The sequence below is a fragment of the Harpia harpyja genome, chromosome 1 (assembly GCF_026419915.1).
Source record: "Harpia harpyja isolate bHarHar1 chromosome 1, bHarHar1 primary haplotype, whole genome shotgun sequence".
Classification (NCBI taxonomy): Eukaryota; Metazoa; Chordata; class Aves; order Accipitriformes; family Accipitridae; genus Harpia; species Harpia harpyja.
Window position 1 is genome coordinate 71,641,894 of NC_068940.1, and position 21,414 is coordinate 71,663,307.

General features: G+C 36.3%; 1 protein-coding gene across 3 annotated transcripts in view; it reads left to right on the forward strand.

Annotated features, from left to right (window-relative positions):
* SKAP2 (src kinase associated phosphoprotein 2) overlaps positions 1 to 21,414 on the forward strand; it is a 123,035-nt gene that overhangs the window by 65,253 nt on the left and 36,368 nt on the right. For all 3 annotated transcript variants that reach the window (XM_052799558.1, XM_052799576.1, XM_052799568.1), the window contains 5 exons: positions 6,731 to 6,808; positions 7,550 to 7,633; positions 16,618 to 16,742; positions 17,646 to 17,709; positions 18,074 to 18,178. In XM_052799558.1, the coding sequence (XP_052655518.1) occupies positions 6,731 to 6,808; positions 7,550 to 7,633; positions 16,618 to 16,742; positions 17,646 to 17,709; positions 18,074 to 18,178 (456 nt within the window). The remainder of the gene's footprint in view (positions 1 to 6,730; positions 6,809 to 7,549; positions 7,634 to 16,617; positions 16,743 to 17,645; positions 17,710 to 18,073; positions 18,179 to 21,414) is intronic.

A 21,414-nucleotide genomic window follows, 5' to 3' on the forward strand; every position in this document is an offset into this window, starting at 1 on the left:
TAAATGAAAATGGCAAAGAGACAGATCTCAAGCATGCTAACTGCTTAAAAGAACTAAATATTTCTGTAAAGAGTATGTTGCAGTGGTTTTTAGGCTGCCTGGCCCACTGCCTTCTCTTGAGCTTACAGGAAGGAAGGGAGGAGAAATGCTCATACCACTATCCTTCCAAGGGAGGAGTCAAGAAGAAATACTCAGCATTTAGGCCTCTGAGGGTGTGGTATTAGTGTTTGTAACCAATACTTCATATCCCAAATTAGAAAGAATTAAAACTAGAAACAGATGACACTGCTTTAAGTATTCTTTAATAAAATACACCGCTGGCTCTTCTTAGAGGAATATATCAAGGCAAGTTATTCTGCAAAAATTATTGTAAACTGTTGGAGAACACAATGGTGAATGCTGGGGATGGCTCCAGAGCAAAACTTCATAGACGAGGCAGTCTTTGGAACAAGCACTTTGAAGACCAAAATGCTAACTTTTCTTGAATCAATGTTTCAAAAGCTAAACATTTTCATTATATTTATTCCCCTGAATGAAATGCATTTTCTTTAACATTTATCTCTTGAATCTTGCATGTTAAACTAATTCAGAGCTATTAGGCTACTACATTTGCAAAGTACTGAAGTAGTCTTTGTGAAAGTGTTCAAGACAGTTAATGAAGCTAATGAGATTTTATGTGATCTTCCTACTGATAACTTTTCCTTAATCAGAAGACTCTAGGAAATGGGATTTTTAAAAACTCAGTATACATTAATCTTCTCTTTAATTAAAAAAAAAAAAGTATGGAGAAGGTATGCATATGAAAGTAAAACACCTCCTCTTTAGCCTAGATTCACAGTGCTTGTGCAACAGATGTGACCCCAGTGTATTGCTATGTACAGATTCAAAGATAATTGAATCCCTCTGTAGCAGCTATTTAAAATGGGTAAATTCTGTATTTCCAGATCAAAATGAAATGGAGAGATATGAAGAATTTTGGGAGAAGTGTGTGAGAAGTGTGGTGGGAAGGAAGAAAAGATGAGAATACTTTTTGTGTTGCTAGGATCATTACTACTTTGCTCAACTTTAACACAAATATTTTCAGAAAATCTTTGCCAATTTAGAATTGCAGCCTGAGAGATATCATAAAAGCCCTAAGCTTGAGGACAACCCCCCTATTTTCTGCATTTTAAAGGATATTATTTCAATACTTAAGAGTAGCAACTCTTTGTTTTTAGAGAAACATCCAGTTTCATACTAGATTACAAGATACACTTTCATATTGCCAGCATTTTTCCTCTCTGTTTTCTAGCTGATGTCAAAGTTTTTAATAACAATAATTCAAACAGGAATGGATTTCAGTTTCTCCTTTTGTATAAATGGGTCTTCAGTGCAGTAAAAAGGAAGCTGGAAAAATAATTTTCAATAATAGCAATTTTTTTTCTTTTTCTTGAGTTAAAGGAAGATAAAGAAATAGCAATCACCGTTTTCTCCATATAATCAAATTAATGTATTTTATCCTGGCAGTTTTCTTTTACAAGGACTGAAGAACAGTGAGTTATTCTTATTTGAGGAAGAAGTCTTTACCATTATAATAGTTAAACCTATAGTCTTCTACTAGGAAAGTAAGCTGTAATCAACCACTTGGCTGTTACTGAATGACACTTATCTCCACTTTGCCTGTTTAACTTCCCATAAGCATGCTAAACACCTCTTTAGAATGCATTGACCTCTAATTATTTCTTGCTTTATGTATCCCTTAGCCCACACTGAAGAAATAAAAAATATTCCTATTGGTATACAGTGCAAAATAATACAAGCTGGTTTTATTTTATTTATTTTGTATACAGAATGAAATTTTAACATGTTTGGGTCCTCCAAAAATCAAAATGCCATGCATAATAATTGAATTTAATGCTTTATCATGTGAAGTGACACTGATGAAATGGTTTTTAAGTAATGGGCCAAATTCACTATTGCAGTAGTGCAAAATTGCATCATTCAAGCTTCTGACTGTCTGATGACCAAGTTGCAAAAATTGTAGCCATGCCATAAGCTGTAGTCTGAGGTCCTTCTGAAGTCACAAGATGCACTGGATTTGAGGGATTCGTACAGTGGAACCTGTACATTAATACGCCTATGTTAATAATGTTCATGTTTTTCTGAAGTCAAAGCATGACTGGTAGAAAAGCTGGCTTTATGCTTGAGTGAGAGCATTTAATTTTCTTTTCACCAGAGGAATTTTTAGCCTGGCAGCAATAGCATTATAATAACTGCCAGCTGCTCACTTGGCACAAGAGTGCCTAGAACCAAGAGGAAGAGCCTGGTGCATTATATGTGTAATTTACTTTTCTCTAAAACTTGAAGGTCTAGGCCTCATAAATATTTTGATCTGGTCTTTGATGGCCTTTGTACACATCAGTCTGGGAATATGCACGTGGAGCATAACTTGCAGATTTTAGTTTGGAGTACATTGGAGTAATTCCCATGAGGATAAGAAGAGAAATTATTCTGGGAGATTCATCTGTGAGTGGGTGGTCAAGAAAGAAGGAAAACCTTTAACTTTAAGCAGATGGACCTCCCTCATTTTATACTGTGTATTAGGGATACAAGATAATAATCTCCCCAAATATTGGATAGTATTGATCTGATTTTCACATCAAAAGAATAAGGTTTGAGACATTTGTGAGGTAGAAACTCGGGAATGGAAAGGAGGCTTTTTTTGTATCCTTAACTCTGTGCTTGCCCACCGCTGTCAGGGCAATGATACAGCAGAAATTAGGTCTGGAAGGGTACACAGGAGCAACTGTTGAATGTTTCTCCACCTGTAAACTCACACAGCTGCAAGCCACAGAGCACTTCTTGACTCACAGTGCCACTTTACTCTTTGGTATTTAAAATTGGCTTTGGAAACTACAGTGTACCAAAGGAGAAACCAGGGAAGACTATGGGCCTTTTTAACATCTTTATTTCTAAATCCTTGAGACATATCTGGAAACGGACCATACAGGGGTAGGAAGTAGGTAGGAAGATATAGTGGTCTGTGCTGGCCTGATTTTGGGAGAGAAATTTTGCTCTGATCTGGTAGTCAGCTTGACCATAAGTATCTGAGCAACAAACACTGAGACACCCAAGAAAGTTGATACCAGTAGGCTATCTTGCCTCCCTAGGATGCAAGCTCCTTGCATATCTACGTTTCATTTCTTATAGTGGACAATCTCCAGTGAAATTAGAGGAAGCTGAAATTCAGGCCATTTCACCTGCATCCATGAAGGAAGGGAAAAATTTTCCATGTCCTGAAGACATCCTGGGGCATGTGTGAGACTATAATATTTGGGAATTCAGAGCTCTAAACTGTAAAGGAATATGTGATTTGAAGCAAGTTGTTTAATTTGCTTCGCAGTTCTTTATTAAAAAAAATAGTAATGCCTTCTTTCTTGGCAGTCTTTCTCTGTGTTAAATAGTTTCATTGTAGAAGGAGCTGTCTTATTTAGAAGTCCTGTGCAGTAGTCAATTAATGAGTCTCTCATCTCCGCTGCTAGTGTAATGTAAACAAATGCTGCTTTACTATAATAAAGTGCGGCTTTAGTGATACTTTTTTTTTTTTTAGGATATTTGTGCCAAGCCTGATTTATTTCAAATGAATGGGGAAGCAACATTTTGATTGAAAGCAACTGCAAAAAACAACCTGGTATGCAAATTCCAAACTTTCAGTTGGGAGTTCCCACATCTAGGGATTACAGTTCGCTCTAAATCCTGTTTGAGATGTGGGCAAGAGAGTAAAGCAATTAAAAAAAAAATGGAAGAAAAGTAGAAAGGTGACACAGTTTAGGAGTCTTCTGTGCTGACTCTAGGCAGTAGCTGTAAGGAAGATGTCATTCTCTCTTGTTTCTTCCCCTCATTGTTTTTGTTGCATTACAGGGGCAAGAGTATATCTGTTTGTGCCTTCTTCCTGCCGCATATGCACAACACCTGCGGTTAATGAGAATCTGAGAGGAGGTGGTTCTTTCTCTTTCCTTTATACTTTTCATACTACTTATTCTCCCTCCCTTTCCTTCTGGAGGTACAGGGCAATGAAAGAAGGAATTTAACCAGATTTATGCTTTTTCTTTCATGTACAGCTGTATGTGTCTTGGGATATTACAATTGGGTCTGTTTCTCCTGCCCTTCCACTAAAGTTCCATCATATTTTTTGGTTCCCAGGCTTCTCTGACAGAAGGATAATAATATGCACATGATCTGTTTTTGCTTCAGCTACTTACAGATTGTGAGTGGCAGTGGGGCTGACCAGCTGCTGCTTGTTTCATGGAGTTACTGCCTCAGTTGCTTTCAGGAACAGAAAAAGAAACTGGCTTCTCTGCAGGTTGAGGGTGGGAGGAGGACTTCTTCCTGCAGTGTCACCAGAACAGTGGAAGACTGCCTTTTTTCATGGAGGTTCTTTTCCTTGCAAGCTTTCAGTGCCGTATGCAAATAAATGTCGTTTCAGAAAATGCCATCATCAAATTCATCTTGACTTCTCTCAGCAGAAGTAGCAAAACTGTGAGTAGAATTTTGATGCTGTGAAGTAGTCAGTTCAGATGAGCTTCTGCCTACAGGCAGAATAACATCAAGGAGTCCCCAAAGTATGTGTTCCTCTGGGACTAGATGTCCCATTTGATTTGACTGTTCACTAAATTATCACTTGTCAAGCTTCCTCATCAAAACCCAAACTGATACAAACAATAATGTATAAAATTAGATCCAAATAGTGGTTGAAATTCTTACAATAAAAAATTTAAGAGTGAACTGGTTTTGTTTGTTTGTTTAATGAGGTTTTACGTCTTCCGCATCTGTGGGGATGCACTGTTCTAAAATGAGTCCTACTGGATGAGGTAAAGCTGTAAGTGTTGCACACTGATGCCTCCCAATGACCAATATAAAGCAGCACACTATGTATATTTGTAAAACACTTCACCTCCCCCACTCATAGTATCATGATTAGATCATCTTTTTAACTAACTATTAAACTTATCACATACCAGCCAGTGAGTGTCTTTGTGTTAAATTCTCATTTAACACTGTGCAGTGATTGCATATTTTCAAGCAAGGGGGGACAACTGCATCATTTTATAATGCATGTACATGGAGCCAATAACTCTTGTGTTTTTAACACAGTAGTAAGAATTCCATAGAAGCTGAAATAATAGCTAGTATACTCCTAATCTTTAAAAATAATATTAATTAAAAAAATTCAGTGGAAATGTCAATGTATATAAAATTCTATCTTTTGTTGTCTAAAGAGCCAGTTGTATTAAGGAATGCGTTCTCATTTTGACTATTTTCATTCTTTAAAAAATAGCATTCTCTGCACGTTCCTACCTCTTTTTCTTGTCTTTTTCCTCTCACAATTGTATTTAAATAAGACCACCATAAACCAACTCATTTGTGGACATTGATTAAAAAAATTCTGTTTTAAGGGACAGCCTAAAAATCCTGGAAGTTGGCATCACCTTCCAGAGACAGTGTTCTTGGTTCAAGGTCAGACAATTGATCTTTAGACCACACTGCATAGTTTAAAGTGTTTTTTTTAGCACAGGGCTTGTCTGCTGATATCAGTCCTTTTTTGTATGTTTATATTGGTAGAACTTAATGAGATTACATATATTTTGATGAAAAATTGCTGCCTTGTAAACTTGCTACCTACCTACAGTGACTCTTATGAATATTTGATGATAATAAGTAGTAGGAACTTCACTGTGATGCTCACATGCACTTAAAAAAACCAGCAGCACAGGGATAGCTTTTGTTCTGCTTTTTTGCTTGTGGTAAACAGTATGACATTTATATACATGTTAATTATTAGACATATCTAACATATTCCTGTTCTTAATACTAGGAGCTCCATTTAAATCATAATTCTGTTGTTTTAGGAGGGGAAGAATGCTGGATGGAAGACACAATTTTTAACATCTAGATTTCTATTTTAAGTTGAGGCAGGGTTGAATGGTAGGTCTCGTGCTTCTAGCTATGAATTAGCAGCTGAGAAAAAGGAAAAAATACAGTGGCACATACTCACCATTTTTCAAATGCAGCCATGTTCTACAAAATCCAAAATTAGTATCTGTAGATGAACAATTTCATAGACTTCTGTGCAATTTCTTTGCTCTATCCACTATCTATCCAGGATGTAGATCCTATAGGCAGTACTTTTGTGTCATATTGCAAATTAGGCAATGTCTGTCAACAGTAGGCATCATCTTTTATCACTTCTTCATCTGATTTCTTTTTTTGTAGATGGTGTTATAGAGGGTCCTCACCTTGTATGTTGTTTCAAGATGTTTCTGTATGAAGCTGGTATTGAAAACCACATTCCTGGTTTAATTGTGTTGAATTGTGATACTTGGTTTTGTTTGCACATTTGAAAACTTACTGCTTTCATTATCCAACTTGCTTTACAGACCATGTTCAAAGCACAAACTAATGTTTTTTAAGTTGCCGTAGCTTGTTTAATTACATGTTTTTCCTTCTGAGACTTGTGGGGCCTGCTACACAGTTGTATTTTTCCTAACTAAAGTGGAGAGGACAGCAGCAATAGCTCTGACATTTATAATTAAAGGGGTTTTGTACTTAAAATAATTTGGCATAGCAGTTACTAGAATTATTTTTTCCAGCAGCTCCTGCATATTGAGAATGTAAAATCTGTAAGTTTATTAATGCTACTATAGCATTTTTCTTGAAAAGCAGTATTTTACAGAATTTATTTTTTTTTCAGGGAATCAGTTTCCTCCTATTGCAGCTCAGGATCTTCAGTTTGTTCTGAAGGCTGGATACCTGGAAAAACGCAGAAAAGGTAAGTCTAACTATCTTTGTGAAAACTAGTGCATATTTTATATCTGGGAGATCTGTGTCACTATTTGATGTTATACACACAAATAACTTTATAGAGGAGTGATAAATAAAATGGAATAGAAGCTGAAATGTTGAAGCATTATTATGCAGAAGAAATGCAGCACATAATTGCTCCTGTAGTATTAAAAGAAAATCCTATTTCTTTATTGACTAAAAAAAATCATGCTGTGAAAGTCCACTGTCAGCCGTAATTCAGAGACTTTCAAATATTTTTGAAGAAAACATTAGGAATGTATGTAAAAGTACCATATGTTGACTTCATGTTTCAGTGAGCATCAAGATTTATTTTCCTTCAAGAGGGCAAATATTGATCTCTGCTTTGGTTCAGTCAATATTTACCTTGATTCAATAAATCTTATATTGTCACTTTAATACCCACTTAATGCTGCAATAACTCTAGGAAATATTTAGGAAGTTGTTCATTATTTCCTTATATTTAATGTTACACATGACTTCTCTCTCTATATGATTTCAAATTCCCATTTGTTTTCTTACCACCAATTTTTATTTCTAATTTCCTTCTCAGTGCCACCCGTTTCTCTTCTTTATATCCAGATTTTGTTTCCTTTCCTTAGCGCCTTTCCTGTCTCCTCCATCCTCTTACCTTACCCTTGAAAAGAGGTAAGGTATTTGTGTTCAATAATGACATAAAGTGATATAACACAAATTATATTAATTGCAGACCACAGTTTTCTTGGCTTTGAATGGCAGAAGCGTTGGTGTGCTATCAGTAAGACGGTCTTCTATTATTATGGAAGCGACAAAGGTAATTGTAATAATTATGGTAAACTAAAAATGATCTTTTAATACACAGAAGGATATGAAAGCTTTAGTGGAGTTGGAAACTGCAAATCTAAGGTCATTTTAAGAAAGCAAATGAAACTTTTAAAAGAATCTTTGGTTCTTAAACAGTGCTTTGAATTTTAAAAAAGTGTAAATATTCATCAGTATCTGTAAGTGATATGCTCATTTTCTGAAGCAGGGAAACTGAGGAAAAAAGATTAAGTTACTTGTAAAGCTACTTTGTGTGCCAGTAACAGGTAGTTATTAGGTTTGATAGTATGCTGGTACTCAATTGATTTACTGGACAGAAAATGTTCTTTCTATCTAAATAGGATTTTAATTTTAAAACATACTCTAGCAATTATACCTTCTGAGTTCTTTAAAGATGGTTCTGTCCAGGAAAATGTTAGTCTAAAAACCGCATAGTGGAGTTCTGTGTTTCTTTCTAAATAGCTTATGTTCTGAAAAAGCTAGAAATGAAGTAATATATTTAACTAAAAGCCAGTCATGGATACTAAAGCTGGCTTCTGAAGGTGAATTCTAACTTCTAATGGCCAGTTTAGAAAGAATATGGCATAAATTTTGGGATATTACTTTGAATTTTTAAAATTGATAGTCAAATAAAACATCCTTTAAATTGTGTGCCAAGTGTATTTGATGTTTAAGGGTAAAACAAATGATACAGAAATATATCTGAGTAAACTTTTAAAGTGCAATTATAGTTTTTTGGTTTTTTTTCCCCTCAAAAAATATTTATTCCTGGGCAAACTTTCAATTGAAGCTTTTTTTCTTCTGCTTATGTTTGTGTGACACTACTTGAGATTAGTGCAGGTAGTTATTTTGTGTTGTTTTATTCAAAGACTAATTTAATTTGGTCCAGTTTGTTTCATTCCTCAATATGCTGACTCATTTAAACACATCCTCTCTTTAAAAACAAAAGAAATAAAGTAAGGGTCTATTTTTAAGTCCAGTTTTCATCTTGCTACAGTTTCCCATCATATTCTCTGTTTCCAGGGTTTTGTTAGTATATCTGCTAAATATTCCCTTTTCTTCTTTGCTCTTTCCTTGGGAGTTACAGATTGATCAAGTTTCAAAAACATAAACAATCTTTATTCAAAAATTTTGAGGAGGTATGGCAGAACACTGATTTGTCAGTAATGATTTATTTCTTTCTCTGGAAAATTGTCTTGTGCTGTTTGTTTATATATAGTTATATATTACCTAGTACGTAAAAAATGGCAAGTTTTTTTGGTCAGAATGTATTGCTAGTTCTTAAAGATTGTTCTGTGTTTTTAAATCTTCGTGTTTTCATTTGCTAGTTTTGGAAAAAAAAAAGGGAAAAAGCTTGGGTTTTTTTTTTTTTCTTGTGTCTGTGCTAATGACTATGCTTTCTAGCATATGGTCTTTGGATTAAGGCAGGAAAACTGCCCACCTGCCCTCTTTCCATCCTTTTTTTTTTTTTCCTTTTGCAACAACCTGACTATCAAGGCTGTGTTGTAACTTCTAATACCTATGCTGAAAGTTAAGATACATGCTCCCTAGCACTTGGCAGGTTGGTATCGTGTTAGGAAGTGACTGTGATACACTGTGGGATCTCTTCCCTTTATGGATCTATAGACAGATGCTTTGGCTTATGCATTTACAGCTTTTGTAGGCTGCAGATTGTTTGGGGAAGATCCTCCTAACCATAACCTAATGATGTGGGAGAGGTGTATAGTCCATGGAGGCACATAGTCCATGGGAATTGTATAGGCGTGGCCGGACTCCAAACAGTAGCTGATGGAAGAAGCAAACAAATCAGATGCATGAACTTCTGCCCTACCTCCATGTGACTGCTGCTGTTGGTGCAGAAAAACTAGTCCAGCATGGTGGAATCGTTTTGTCTTGCAGACCTGGGATGAGCAACAGGCACTCCAGAACTTGCCTTTGAAGAAGAAAGCTTTTTTCTAGACTGGTCAGAGGTACTTTCTTCAGCCCTCTGATGCCATGGTACATAAAGGTGCCTGTTCCAGTGCAGAAGCAAATTGCCATCATTGTGCAGAAACTGGATACCAGCAGCTGCTGTAGTTCCATGGCAAACTAGTTTGCTGTTGAAACAGCTTTCGTCTTGATGGTTGTGAATGTATGTGCTGCTGTTTATCATGCTGTTTAGCTGCAGATTGTCAGCATGGATGAGGTGTGCAATGAGACAGTCCTGAGGAAATCTGGCATTTAGTCACTGGAGGAACCTGAAACTGTTTTCCTTCCCACTATTACAGCCAGCAGTGGTACCTGCCATAGTATGCTGTCGTATTGGGGCCCTTCTTCTTTTGCTGTCACCCTTGATGCTGTACCAGATAACTTGGACCACGTAGAAAATCAATGTGTGTTCTTACCGGCTCTAGAACAGCGATGAAGTGTGCGTTTGGGTGGCTTCATGCAAATTGCTGCCACCTCCTGAATCATTGGGATGGCATCTGTCTAAGCGATGCTGGTCTGCCCTAGCCTGTGCAGTGACTGCAGATGTTTTGTATCAGCTGGGCCCTAGTTTCTGACAGGTTCCAGGGCTGATATACACAATAGGGAAACTCCCCCTCCTCGATATGAACCTGGTTTGAAGAGAGACAGGGATTCCATACGTGCTCAGTCCTGCTGTCTGCGTCACTTTTAATGGGTAATGGAGTGCTAGTGCCTGTGTGTTGTGGGACATAATGCAGAGAGGCAGCAGGGATTTCTAGGCCCTTCTTGGCTTGTTTTGCATTGTGAATTTTTTTAAAACCAGACACGTAGGCAAATAATCCGTGAAGGATATTTTATGTCTGGTGCAGTGAGTATTTTGTTGGCCAAGGTTTGATTTTCACGCTTAAATATCAGTGTAAATATAATTGAATGCTAAGTGTGAGGCTATAGGATGCCTTTTTATTAGGTTGTGTAGATTTGTTGTTTCCAAAACACTTGTAATTTTTCTAACTTTTTCCTTTTTATGTTGGGAAAGCAAGAAGTATGGAAATGTATGAAGCTTACAACCGCATGTAAGGAAAAGTTTCAGAATGATTTATTCAGAGCTGAATGATGAAAAGTATGAGGCCTAGGCTAGGAGAATATAGTACAAGCTAAAGCCTGTGAAAGTACAGTAAATGACTGTGTGTTTGTGTATGTGTGTGTGTTCACCTAAGAGATTACAAGCATCCTTTTAGCAGTTGTGATGCCTGCAGGCTAATGAATGTCTTGTTTCCCTGTTTCCTCCTCTATTTTCTCATACATTTGGTGCAGCATTGGATAGTGAAACATGTTACTTATCCCTGCAATATAGACAGGTCTGAGCAAATCATCTACATTTTTTTTTTCCCTGATCAATGGTATGTGGAGGAGATGGAGGAACAAGGCTTGAAGGTTTGACCTAATTACATGTCAGAAATAGGTATTGCAGGAAGCACATGTATATTTGCGCTTGTGCTGCAATATCTGTTGCCAGCATGTGGCCAACAACATTGCAGAGAAGCGTGTTCAAATGTCAGAGCTGGCTTGGATTTCCAGAAGCTTATCTGGTCCTCCTTATCATAGTCTTTCCTTCCATAAACCTTTTATAGTCTTTCTCTTTTCTTCGCTTCCATGCAGTTGCATCCTGAGTTGGGTACCCTGTTTGCATATCATTTTTCTATATGATCTTTGGCAGTTCCTGTGTATTTAGGCACCTAGGTGGTATGGCTAACCTTTCAGACCTCAAAGTGCATGTGAAGAAGGAAAGTTAATTTGTTGCTTTATAAATGAATGAATTAATGGCTTCATTACTTCTTCTTCACTAGGCTACAATGTTATATGCCCTTCTGTCACAGCAAACTGGAGAGATCAGCTAAATGTTTAGCAAGACAGTAATTGATAACATCATGGTAATTTTTTCCTCTGTTAATGGGCACTAAAAATTTATTTTCATTTTTATAACTTGAAAATGGTATCTGCCTGCCTGCCAGTAATGTTGAAGAGGGGGATAATTCAGAGGCTTTTAGAAAAGTCTGAGGTTTTGGGGTTTTTGGTGTTTTTTGTTTGGTTTTTTTTTAATTTTTTTTTTAATTTATTTTTAACATGGACATGAAAATTTTGGATTTCTCTGACTTGTAAGATAGTGATGGCCAGGCCAATGGATGGACTACTCCTCTTTGTGCAAAAGAGGGTTTTTGTTTTATTTTGTATTTTGTTTTTTTGAGGAACTTAGTGACTGAACAGTATTAAGGGAGAGCGAAGGCTAGTTAGAGTTGCATTTGCAAATCTGTCCTAGTGACTCGCCTAACCAGGCTACTGGAATTTCTGTCGCATGCTAAGCTTGCAGATTGCTCCTTCTAGGAGTAAGGAAAGGTATACAAACCCAATGGAAAGCTGTTGAAGTATCGTTTTGCTTTTAGTTATAGACCTCCTTCTCTTAGTCCTCCCTCTCTGAACAACCACATAGGAAAGGCAAAAATCCTTGTTTAATTTAGACTTTACTTTTGACAGAATCCATAATTGAAATCTGCAGGAATTGTGAATGTTCAATAGGACTTTGTTGTAGCAGGGTGATGGCAATCAAAGACATCTATCTAATGAGTACTGAATCTTCTGCTATGAGAATGTTAAATTCAGACCTCAAGAGGCACACTTGCCATTAATAGTGCTTGATTTGAAAAATAACTATTGAGTATAAGCAAACTGAATATAAACAAACTAGTGCCCTAAATAGTGTGTTTCAATCATTGTCTCCATTTCTTCATTTTTTAAATTTAAATTTCTCAGAGGGCTAGATTAAAGGAAAGAAAAAAAAAAAAAGTCAATTGCATTTCAGATCTGCTATCTAAAAGGGATGAACTCCTACCCATGCATTTGGAAAGAACTGTTCCAAAAGCTGGGAAAAGGAATTACCATTTTGGAGATACTGACATATACTATTTTTAGAAAGCAGACATCCTGCATATAGAAAAGTATGTGAAACTACATTTAGCATGAAGCCATGTAAACCGTAAGATCTTACAGACTCCTAATTTCAAGAAGAAGAGAGTTAAATTATAGATTCTAATAGTATCTATAAATACTTTATCACTCTCTGAAATCTTTCTGTTTGCCTTTGTTCTTTATGCCTTTCGCTGTAACTTCTTTCCTTTCTACTATCTGAGTCCTCTCTGTTCTTCAGAATGCACTAATTCTTTTTACATGTGATAATAATATGGGCATATCGCCTTAGGCCTCAAATTTACAACCCAATCATTTCAAGACCCCATTGAAGGTTTACCCTTCTTTGTTTTAAAAGTTCCCATGGACTCAGTTATGCGAGGTTACTTCAAAATCCTTTTTCTCTGCTTCCCTCGAGACTCTTTTTTTCCCAATATAATATTGGCCCTGTTTCCGTTGTTAACAACATTTCATTATTTTTAGAATGAATGAAGTTTATATGTAAGAAAAATATTTAAAGTGGCTCTCTAATTTCATTCAGATCGGTATTTTCTCTATTTTAAATGTAGCCCCCAAATTTACTTCTCTCAAATATCTATGTACTAGTTTTGACTTTTTTTTTTTTTAATACTTAGTGCCTGACTCTCCACTTTGTTATACTAGCTTTTTACAATTCTAAATTCCTGATGCAAAATGATCTACACAGACCCAGATTTATTTTTCTGTTGTGTGCCTTATATGGGGAGAAGGGAAGATGAGGAGGAGATGAGAGCAAAGAACAGCTTATTCTGAAATGAGATTTGACTTAATTGTGGAACAGCTTATGCTTGATGACGTTCATGATCCTTTTTGTTTTTACAAGACTGATAGTATTATGCTTTTTGCAATTCTGTTCTATGTTGTTCTGGGAAAACTTAAGGGTTTCCCGTTGTTGAATTGCAAAGCCCTATCTTGAGAAATTAAGAGGCAGCAGGAATGTTATTGTTCTTCAGAGAAGTGTGTTCCATCTGCATGTCTCTCCCTAGTTTGTCCTAAATATGCTGTTGTATTCCTGCCTAGGCAAAACTCTGGTTCTGATTTGGGGGTTCAAAATGAAAGTGAAATATCAGTAATGTAAACGTGCTTCCTTGAAGCTACTTTTAAGGCTCCCACCATAAAAAACAACTATATCTAATTTTAAGTCTCCAAGTAAAATCTTTACGTCTTCAAAGTTTTTAAACATCAAAAACTGTTTTAACTCTCCCTAAAGCACAGTCTCCAGAAAATACTTTTAATATAAATATAACTCTGAATGTAAAAGTTCACAGAAGTCACTGTGGCACTAACTTCACACAGCACCTTTAAACTGAAAGCCCAAGTCTGTCTGCACACCTGTTTAGCTGCAAGCCTTTGCTGATAAATGAAGTCGAGATGATTGTCGAGTCTGATGATGACAAGATGGCCCTGCCTTCAAGCCTGCACCTGACTACTGTGCCTGGCCAAACAGCTACCATGGGTCATGGTTTGCTCCGTGGTGATCAGGTGATGGGGTTGGTCTCCAGTCCTACCTGGAAAGGTGTATTCTGCAAGAGCAACTGGGATTTGTAGACCTCCATTGCTTGTCACCATCAGAGCATGCAGCTGAGCTATAACTGACCTGTGTCCTGCCATTCTGTATTTGTGGAGCCATTTCTCAGGACATACTAGGTCTTATCTCTGGCTTGCTGCCACAGGGAGTGTGAATGCATACTGAGAGTCTTTCTCCCAACTTTAATGGGTTCTGGGTCAGGGCTGTGAAGTGTCTCATTGTCTTAAAATTTCCTCATGGCCAACATTTTAAGCATATGCGTAATGCTACACTGGACTTTAATCAGAGGTACTTTACTGCACAGGCAATTAGAAGCGAAAGTAGCAATGCTATGACTAGCCTGTTGCTATAAAGGCCAGTGAAAGAATTTAACAGGAAAGGATATATATTTTTTTTGGTGGTGCATACAGGTAATTTTCATTAGCACTGGAATGGTGTGTTCAGAGAAATGACAGACAGTATAAACAGTAAACCAATCAAATACCATATGGATACTATGCACCACGTTCCTCTTCCAGTGCAAAGTACAGCATCTTTGTGTTTTAACTGTAATGTTCTTTGCAAGAATGAGTACCAGTATGGAGATCATCTGAGATTAGCTCTGTATAACTGTATTGCCATAAAAGGGATCATCCATGTCACAGAGAAGCAGTCTCAGAAATAATCTAAGAGACTAAATTTGAATACTTGCCTCATTTTTATCTTGACAAAATATTTTTACCTTTTGAACCTGGTGTTTGTTTATTCTGTCTGTGTGCTCCTATCTTCTTGGGTTTTGATAAACCTCAAGCATGGGAGAGTGAGAAACAATACGTTTCACTTCATCTTCTCCCTGACGTCACAAGTGAGGGAACAATAAAATTTCCAGGCAGAAATGAATTTCATTAAAAGGGGACCTAGTTAACCTATTGCAAGTTATTGTTTCTAATATCTGCAGTGGTGCGATTCCATGAATTTTACATCTGTGTGCTGTTTGATATAGGGCTGGAGGATTGAGCAAATATAAAATATTAGTCCTGTATCATTAGTACTTAATGTACTTAAGACAAAATAAAACTTACTGTAGGGGAAGGGACTAGAAGAGAAAATAGAACAGTGCCCTGGATTTTCTCATATAGTTGTGTTATTTAGTATTTACTTGCCCTGGGTGAGAGTTCATAAACATGTGGAGGGACAAAGCATTTGTGTCTATGTGCATGTAAGATTACTAGCAAGATTATTTTTATGGTGATTGCCCTTATGTCCACTGATGTTCATGTTGCTGTGTTAGCCAATTTTTGCCCTCTCAGGAGTGGAAAAAAGATTTGCTTTCCTATTAGATTTCCAGAAAGGTGACAAAATTATGTTGAAAACTGTAGTTTTTCCTGTTTTATCTACTGTAGAAGTTTTCTCCTTTTCATGACAAACATAAGCAATGGATGCTTGATTTGCACCTAAGTTCTGTTCAGCAATACTTAAAGTAGTTTTGCTGTTGTGCCTGATGCTTATTGTTAATTAATGCTTTTCTCTACTGTGGAAAAAACCCACACTTAATGGCATTTTCTTTCATTTGCAACTGCACTTTGTTCTTTGTTTGCTTGAGAAAAATGTGACTGATGATGCTTATCTTCACTTGAATGCTGCACTGTGATCTACAGAAATTGCAAAACTGAATTACTTTTACTGGTTTGTTTTGTTTTTAATATTCACCAAAACATGCCAGAGCACATAAAATCACGTGTAGGGTTTGGTCTGAAGAGCTCAGAAGGAGCGCACTGGTGCCACTTGCCCAACATGCAGTATATTTAAACTCAGGCCTGTTGTAAGTGATACTTTTATAAACCAGAACCTTTGAAAAGTAAAATTGTCTTTAAAACAACCACATGGCTCTACATAATAAACTGTGGTAGGGCTCAGTACTTTTATTAGCTAATTAAACATTTGCTGTGTTGAGAGAAATGCTTTTGGAACACACACCTGAATTTATAACAAAATTCATTCTGTATTTCTGCCATGTGGAAAGGAGGCACATCTGGGAGTGGGTGGGAGAATGTGGAAAGAAGCTTTTCCAATTGCTTAAAAAGGAGTTTGAAGTTTATTTTTTGAGTGAAGTGGTTAGTTTAGGAGGGAGCTCAGCAAGTTCTGAGCTAGACAGGTTTTCCCATTGGTTTACTGAACCTGAAAGAGACACTGATTTATAGGAAACGTGTCTTGCAAGTTCCAGTTCTTGGCTTTCCCTAGATACAAGTGTCATAACATGCACTTCTTACTAAATAAGACCACCATCTGCAAACATCCCCCTGTGGAATTCCTTAGTACAGAAAAATGTACTTTTGTCTACATCTTCCTTTAAAATAAAGCTTTATCTCCAGAAGCATCGCTTAATCATTTTGCTAAAACCCTCCCTGTTCTTTGTAAAATTAATGGTATAGAAAACAAAATCTGAATAAATGATAACCTGCTGAGCCACTTACATTCATTGTTGTAAATGAAACTCTAACTTTGTTTTTTATCTCCAACAGACAAACAGCAGAAAGGTGAATTTGCCTTAGAGGGCTACACCATCAGAATGAATAATAGCCTTCGGAAGGATGCAAAGAAAGATTGCTGTTTTGAAATCTCCGCTCCTGATAAGCGCATTTATCAGGTTGGACTTCTTTATGTTGACTTGAAATTAAATTGATAAAGCCGTTACAATTCCAGTTACTGAATTAACATTTCAGTAAAACAACTTTCACTGACATCTTAATGAAAAGAGGAAACCCTTGCTTGCTTGTATTGTATATTCATATATTAGGAAAAAAATCTGATTTAAAATATGTATGTATGTCTTCAAATATTATCTTTTTGGACAAGAGCAAGGAAATCTATCATCTTTATCTATTGGTCATTTCAATGTTAGCATTTTAATATCTACTGTATAGTATGTCTGTGTGATTTCTTGGATGAATTAAACAGTAAAAAAAGTTAAAATATATATCAGTGTTAAATACGTATTGTATTGGTCATGGCTTTGCAAGGAAAATCTACATAAAGGCACATATCAGCTGTGCAATTCAGAGATCTATCAGCTAGACATCAATATGGAATGTAAGTTTAATAAGTTTTAAATATCTGAGATTGCAGTTGAAAGCCAGTTAATTAAGCTGTCAGGTAGTGTGTTGGAGTCTGACAAGAACATTTTTAAGAAAACTGTACCCAGCAGTCTAAAGAAATTCATGGGTGTCTTCTAATTGTCAAGGGCAAATTTTGTTCATCAGTTCTGGCTTTGACATTGATGAAGAGAAGCAGCTTTTTTCTGCACAGCTGCCAGCTGCTGATCAGAGTTTCAAATCCATCATCCTCTCCTTCAATTACGTAAATTTGTCAAAATTAGCTGTACATTATAAGAAGCATCCTTGCAAGAAAAGTACTAGAAGACATGAAAAGAATTACTAATGGTTTCTTGAGGAAGTGATGAGAATGCTACAGTCTCTCTTTTTTATTGCTAATGAAATTGTAGTTGTGTTTTTGTCATTACTACTAGTAGTTATTAATAAACGTTTAATAGTTTACAGCTGCCACTCCCAAAGAAGCTGAGGAATGGGTACAGCAAGTCAAATTTGTAATTCAAGGTAAGCCAGCCAGTAGAGCAGTAGCCTTTATTGCCAGTACTGCTTAGTGATGGTAGTTCTGTCCATTAACATATCTGTTGTGTTTTTATGTGTAGTATTCCCACTTGTCCAAGTTTTGAATAGCAAGTCCCAGTTTTCAATCATGTTGTAGCTTTTATATGACTTTTCTCCTTTTGCAAGATTCTTGCTTTTCTTAAAGAATACTATTTAGCTTGAAAGCTCTCCCTTATGAACATTATAAGAAAATAAGCAGAATATACTGTAAGCACCAGGTCACAGAAGAATTGTGTTTTCATTTTGCGTAAATTTCTGCTTAGGCATTTTTTTCTAGTAAATGTTAACTTTTTAAACTGCTGTTACATAGATATGGAATCTAATACTATTCCTGAGGAGGAAGAAGAGGAGTATGATGATGTTGGACAAGTGAGCAGTGAACCAATAGATGATAGCATTTATGAAGAAGTTAAAGGTATTGTTGAAATTTTTTACTTTGTGACTTGTGATAATTTTGTCTTCTCTAATCCTAGTTTGATAACTCTGAGTGGCTAAAAGTCAGTAAAGTAACCCGATGAATAAGATACTTTCAGATTTCAAGTTTTGTTATGACATTGAAAAAAGAATGTGTCTTCAGCCAGGTCTGAGTGAGAACAGTTCAGTTTTCTTTAGCAGGGGCATCAAAATAGTACAGAATGTGTAAAAGTAGTCTCGGGGGACTTTTGGCTCATTAACATTCTCTGGTATGGAATTTTTTTTTAATTAAAAAATTGACTTGCCGTTCAGCTTTTTCCACAAACTTGCCCATCATTTTTTTCTTTATTCCCTTTGGCATTTCTATTAAGCAAAAGTTTGCTATCAGTCCATATGTTATCAGCTGCTGCCTAATACATGATATTATAATCCTGCAAGAAAGCAATGTGTTGGTTTGAAAGGGCTCTGGAGATGAACTGTAAATAAAGTAACATGAGTATTGACATTGTTATGTTTCATATCTTCCAGCATGACTATGATTATACAGAAACTTTTTACTGTGGACTTTCTGATGTGGTCAAATGATTATGCCTCTAGATGTCCAAGTGTATCTATCAGATGGCAAAACAAAAGAAAAAGAGCTCGGAAAAAGTTCTTGGTGTTGATTGTAGACATTCAAGTATTAGGAGAAAGGTGGCTGTTCTTGATTATATTTTAAGAAGCTATGAAAAAAATCAATTTTTCAGTTACCATTAGTTAACAAATGATATTTTAAAGTGATAAGACAATTAAATAATCACTTTGTATAAAATAGTGTTCTGCACCCTTCGCTGTTTGGGGCAGTGCAATTATCAGCAATAACTTGAGAGGAAAAATTAGTCGTGTCAAGTGATGCTGACTAACTTTCTGTATCTTTTAGGTTGAATATTCTGACCATTGGAGAAAAGAACATTTTATAGTATGCCTTGGTTTTCATTTTAAGGTCATTTCAATGAACCAAAGGAGCAGAGAACGAGTGACTGGTGAAAATGATTATCATAAAATTGTAAAATTGCAGCAGCACTCAGTTCTTTAAGAGCTGGGTTTTTTTGGTTCCATTTCTTTGAATTGTACCTAGACGACTGTTTCAGCACAGAATACAATTTCTGCTGAAATGGGGTGCAGTGTGGCATGCTGAAAAACTCCTGTGCAGTGAATATAAAAACTACATTACAGGGCTTAATCTTCTAGCTAGAGGATACCACCAAACCTTATTGCAGTGCTTTTTGGATGCTCAGGCTCTTACAGAAGGTGATCTTGTATGCTTGCTTGTGCTCTTGTTAAAGAAGCTCTAGATGTATCCTGGGATAAATTACTCTTTTTCTGAGCTTCACTTATCTTACCTGTTTATTTGAATCTGAAGCAGTAGGTAGATCTGGAGCAGTAACACATAAAATATTTGTAGAAGGCCAATAGTTAATATATGCTTTGAGTTCTTTGCTTTAAGCTCTGTCTTCAGAGAATTGCTGCCTTGGTATGATTCTGCAAGATTTTAGAGTATTTTCACTTACATCCCACTTTTATGTCAGTTTTCAGGAACTGTTGTCTCCTAATGTAGCTAATAAATCTGAAATGTAACAAAACAGCTGTCACAAAGAAAGGATAGCTCTTCTGTTATTCAAGAAGTCTAGTTTCAGTTTTTAGTTAAATGAATTTCTTTCTGCATGATCTTGGAGTGGTGCTTCATTTTCATGTTATCAGGTAGGTATTATCTTTCTTTATCTCATGCTTCTTCATCTTGTCTATTTGAATGGTACACTTTTCAGGAAGGACCATCTTACCTTGTACAGTGGAGCTCTTATTTTTGGCTGTGATGTGTTGGCATAACTAAGTAGAAATAAAGCATAAATTTGCAATAGATTTTAGGTAATTAAAGCATCTTTTTCTCTTCCATAAATGTGCTTTAATAGTCATTTGCTTAAATGGAGTTAAAAACTTACGGCTCTGATGCCTTAGAGCAGTCCTTCTCTTCTTAATCCATACCATATTGAAGAGTATTAGGTGAAATGCTAGTTAACAAACGTCACAGGAGTAGGACTTATTTTGGTTCTTGTATAGCTGTTCATCTAAACTTGGTAAAAGAGTGTGCTTCACTTTGGTCTCCTGTGCCTTAATTAGGCCTGACTAGTTGCATTTAATTCCAGTTGGCTGTCCTTTCTATTTTCCCAGGTGAGTGAACCACTTGTTCTTCCTTTCATGGTCAAAGGGTGGAGCATCATTATCCCTGCTGTTACCTGACTTAATAATACAGAACACATAAGGAATTCTGAATGCCTTTTAAGAGAACAGAAAAAAAGAATTATTTGTACAGCCACAAAACTATGTAAGCTCTAGAATGCAGAAGGCAAATATGCTAGATCCCTGTGAAGAGGGAGAAGAAATTAATCTTCGCTTTGTTTTTATCCTCAAAGCATCTTCATGTTAGAGGCTTCTGATCCTCTGTTTCTGCAGACCCACGAGCTTTATAAATACTGAATTTCAAGTACACAGCTCATTGTACCTTTTTATCATTTATTTGGCTATAATTTTCTATTTCTCAAGTAAGTAAAATTTTGCATTTCAGGGGTTCTCCAGTGTTTTTTCTATCAACATTTCAGAAGCAAATTAAGCCAGTTCATGATGCAGTCCATTTGGTAATATTGGGTTTGGTATTTGAATAAAGAGTGTTTGGATTAAAAAGAGGATATGGAAATTTTTGCACAATTTTGAAAATCGGGAATTTTCGAGAACTGTTGCAGTAATCAGGACTGACTGATGATGTATTCTCTAGCTATATCATTGCTTAGCTCCCCCCCCGCCTTGTGGCAGGAGACAGTGTAGATCAATTGTCCAGGCAGGAGCTGGATAGCTTCAAACCAGTATCCAGAATCGTAACAGTCTATTAACCTATTAAAAGCATAGATTTCAGAGGCATTCAATTTGTACTGTCTGCTGGCAGGATGAGTGGGGTTGATAGTTGGAGGGGGTACAAAGAGAGTTGGGAAAATTAATCTTTTGATCTGTTAAGTTATTTTCTTCTTTAATAGCACATACAAATTCATGTTTACCATAGAAGCATCATTTTCCTGGTTCTTGGTATTAGTCAGTGTTTTACTGTGGTTATTCAGGTAGAGTCAAAACCATCAGAACTGCCAAAGATTTCCCAACTTGTAAAACCTTCCTTGCAAGATTCTTCAGGAAAAGAAAGCTTTATACTGT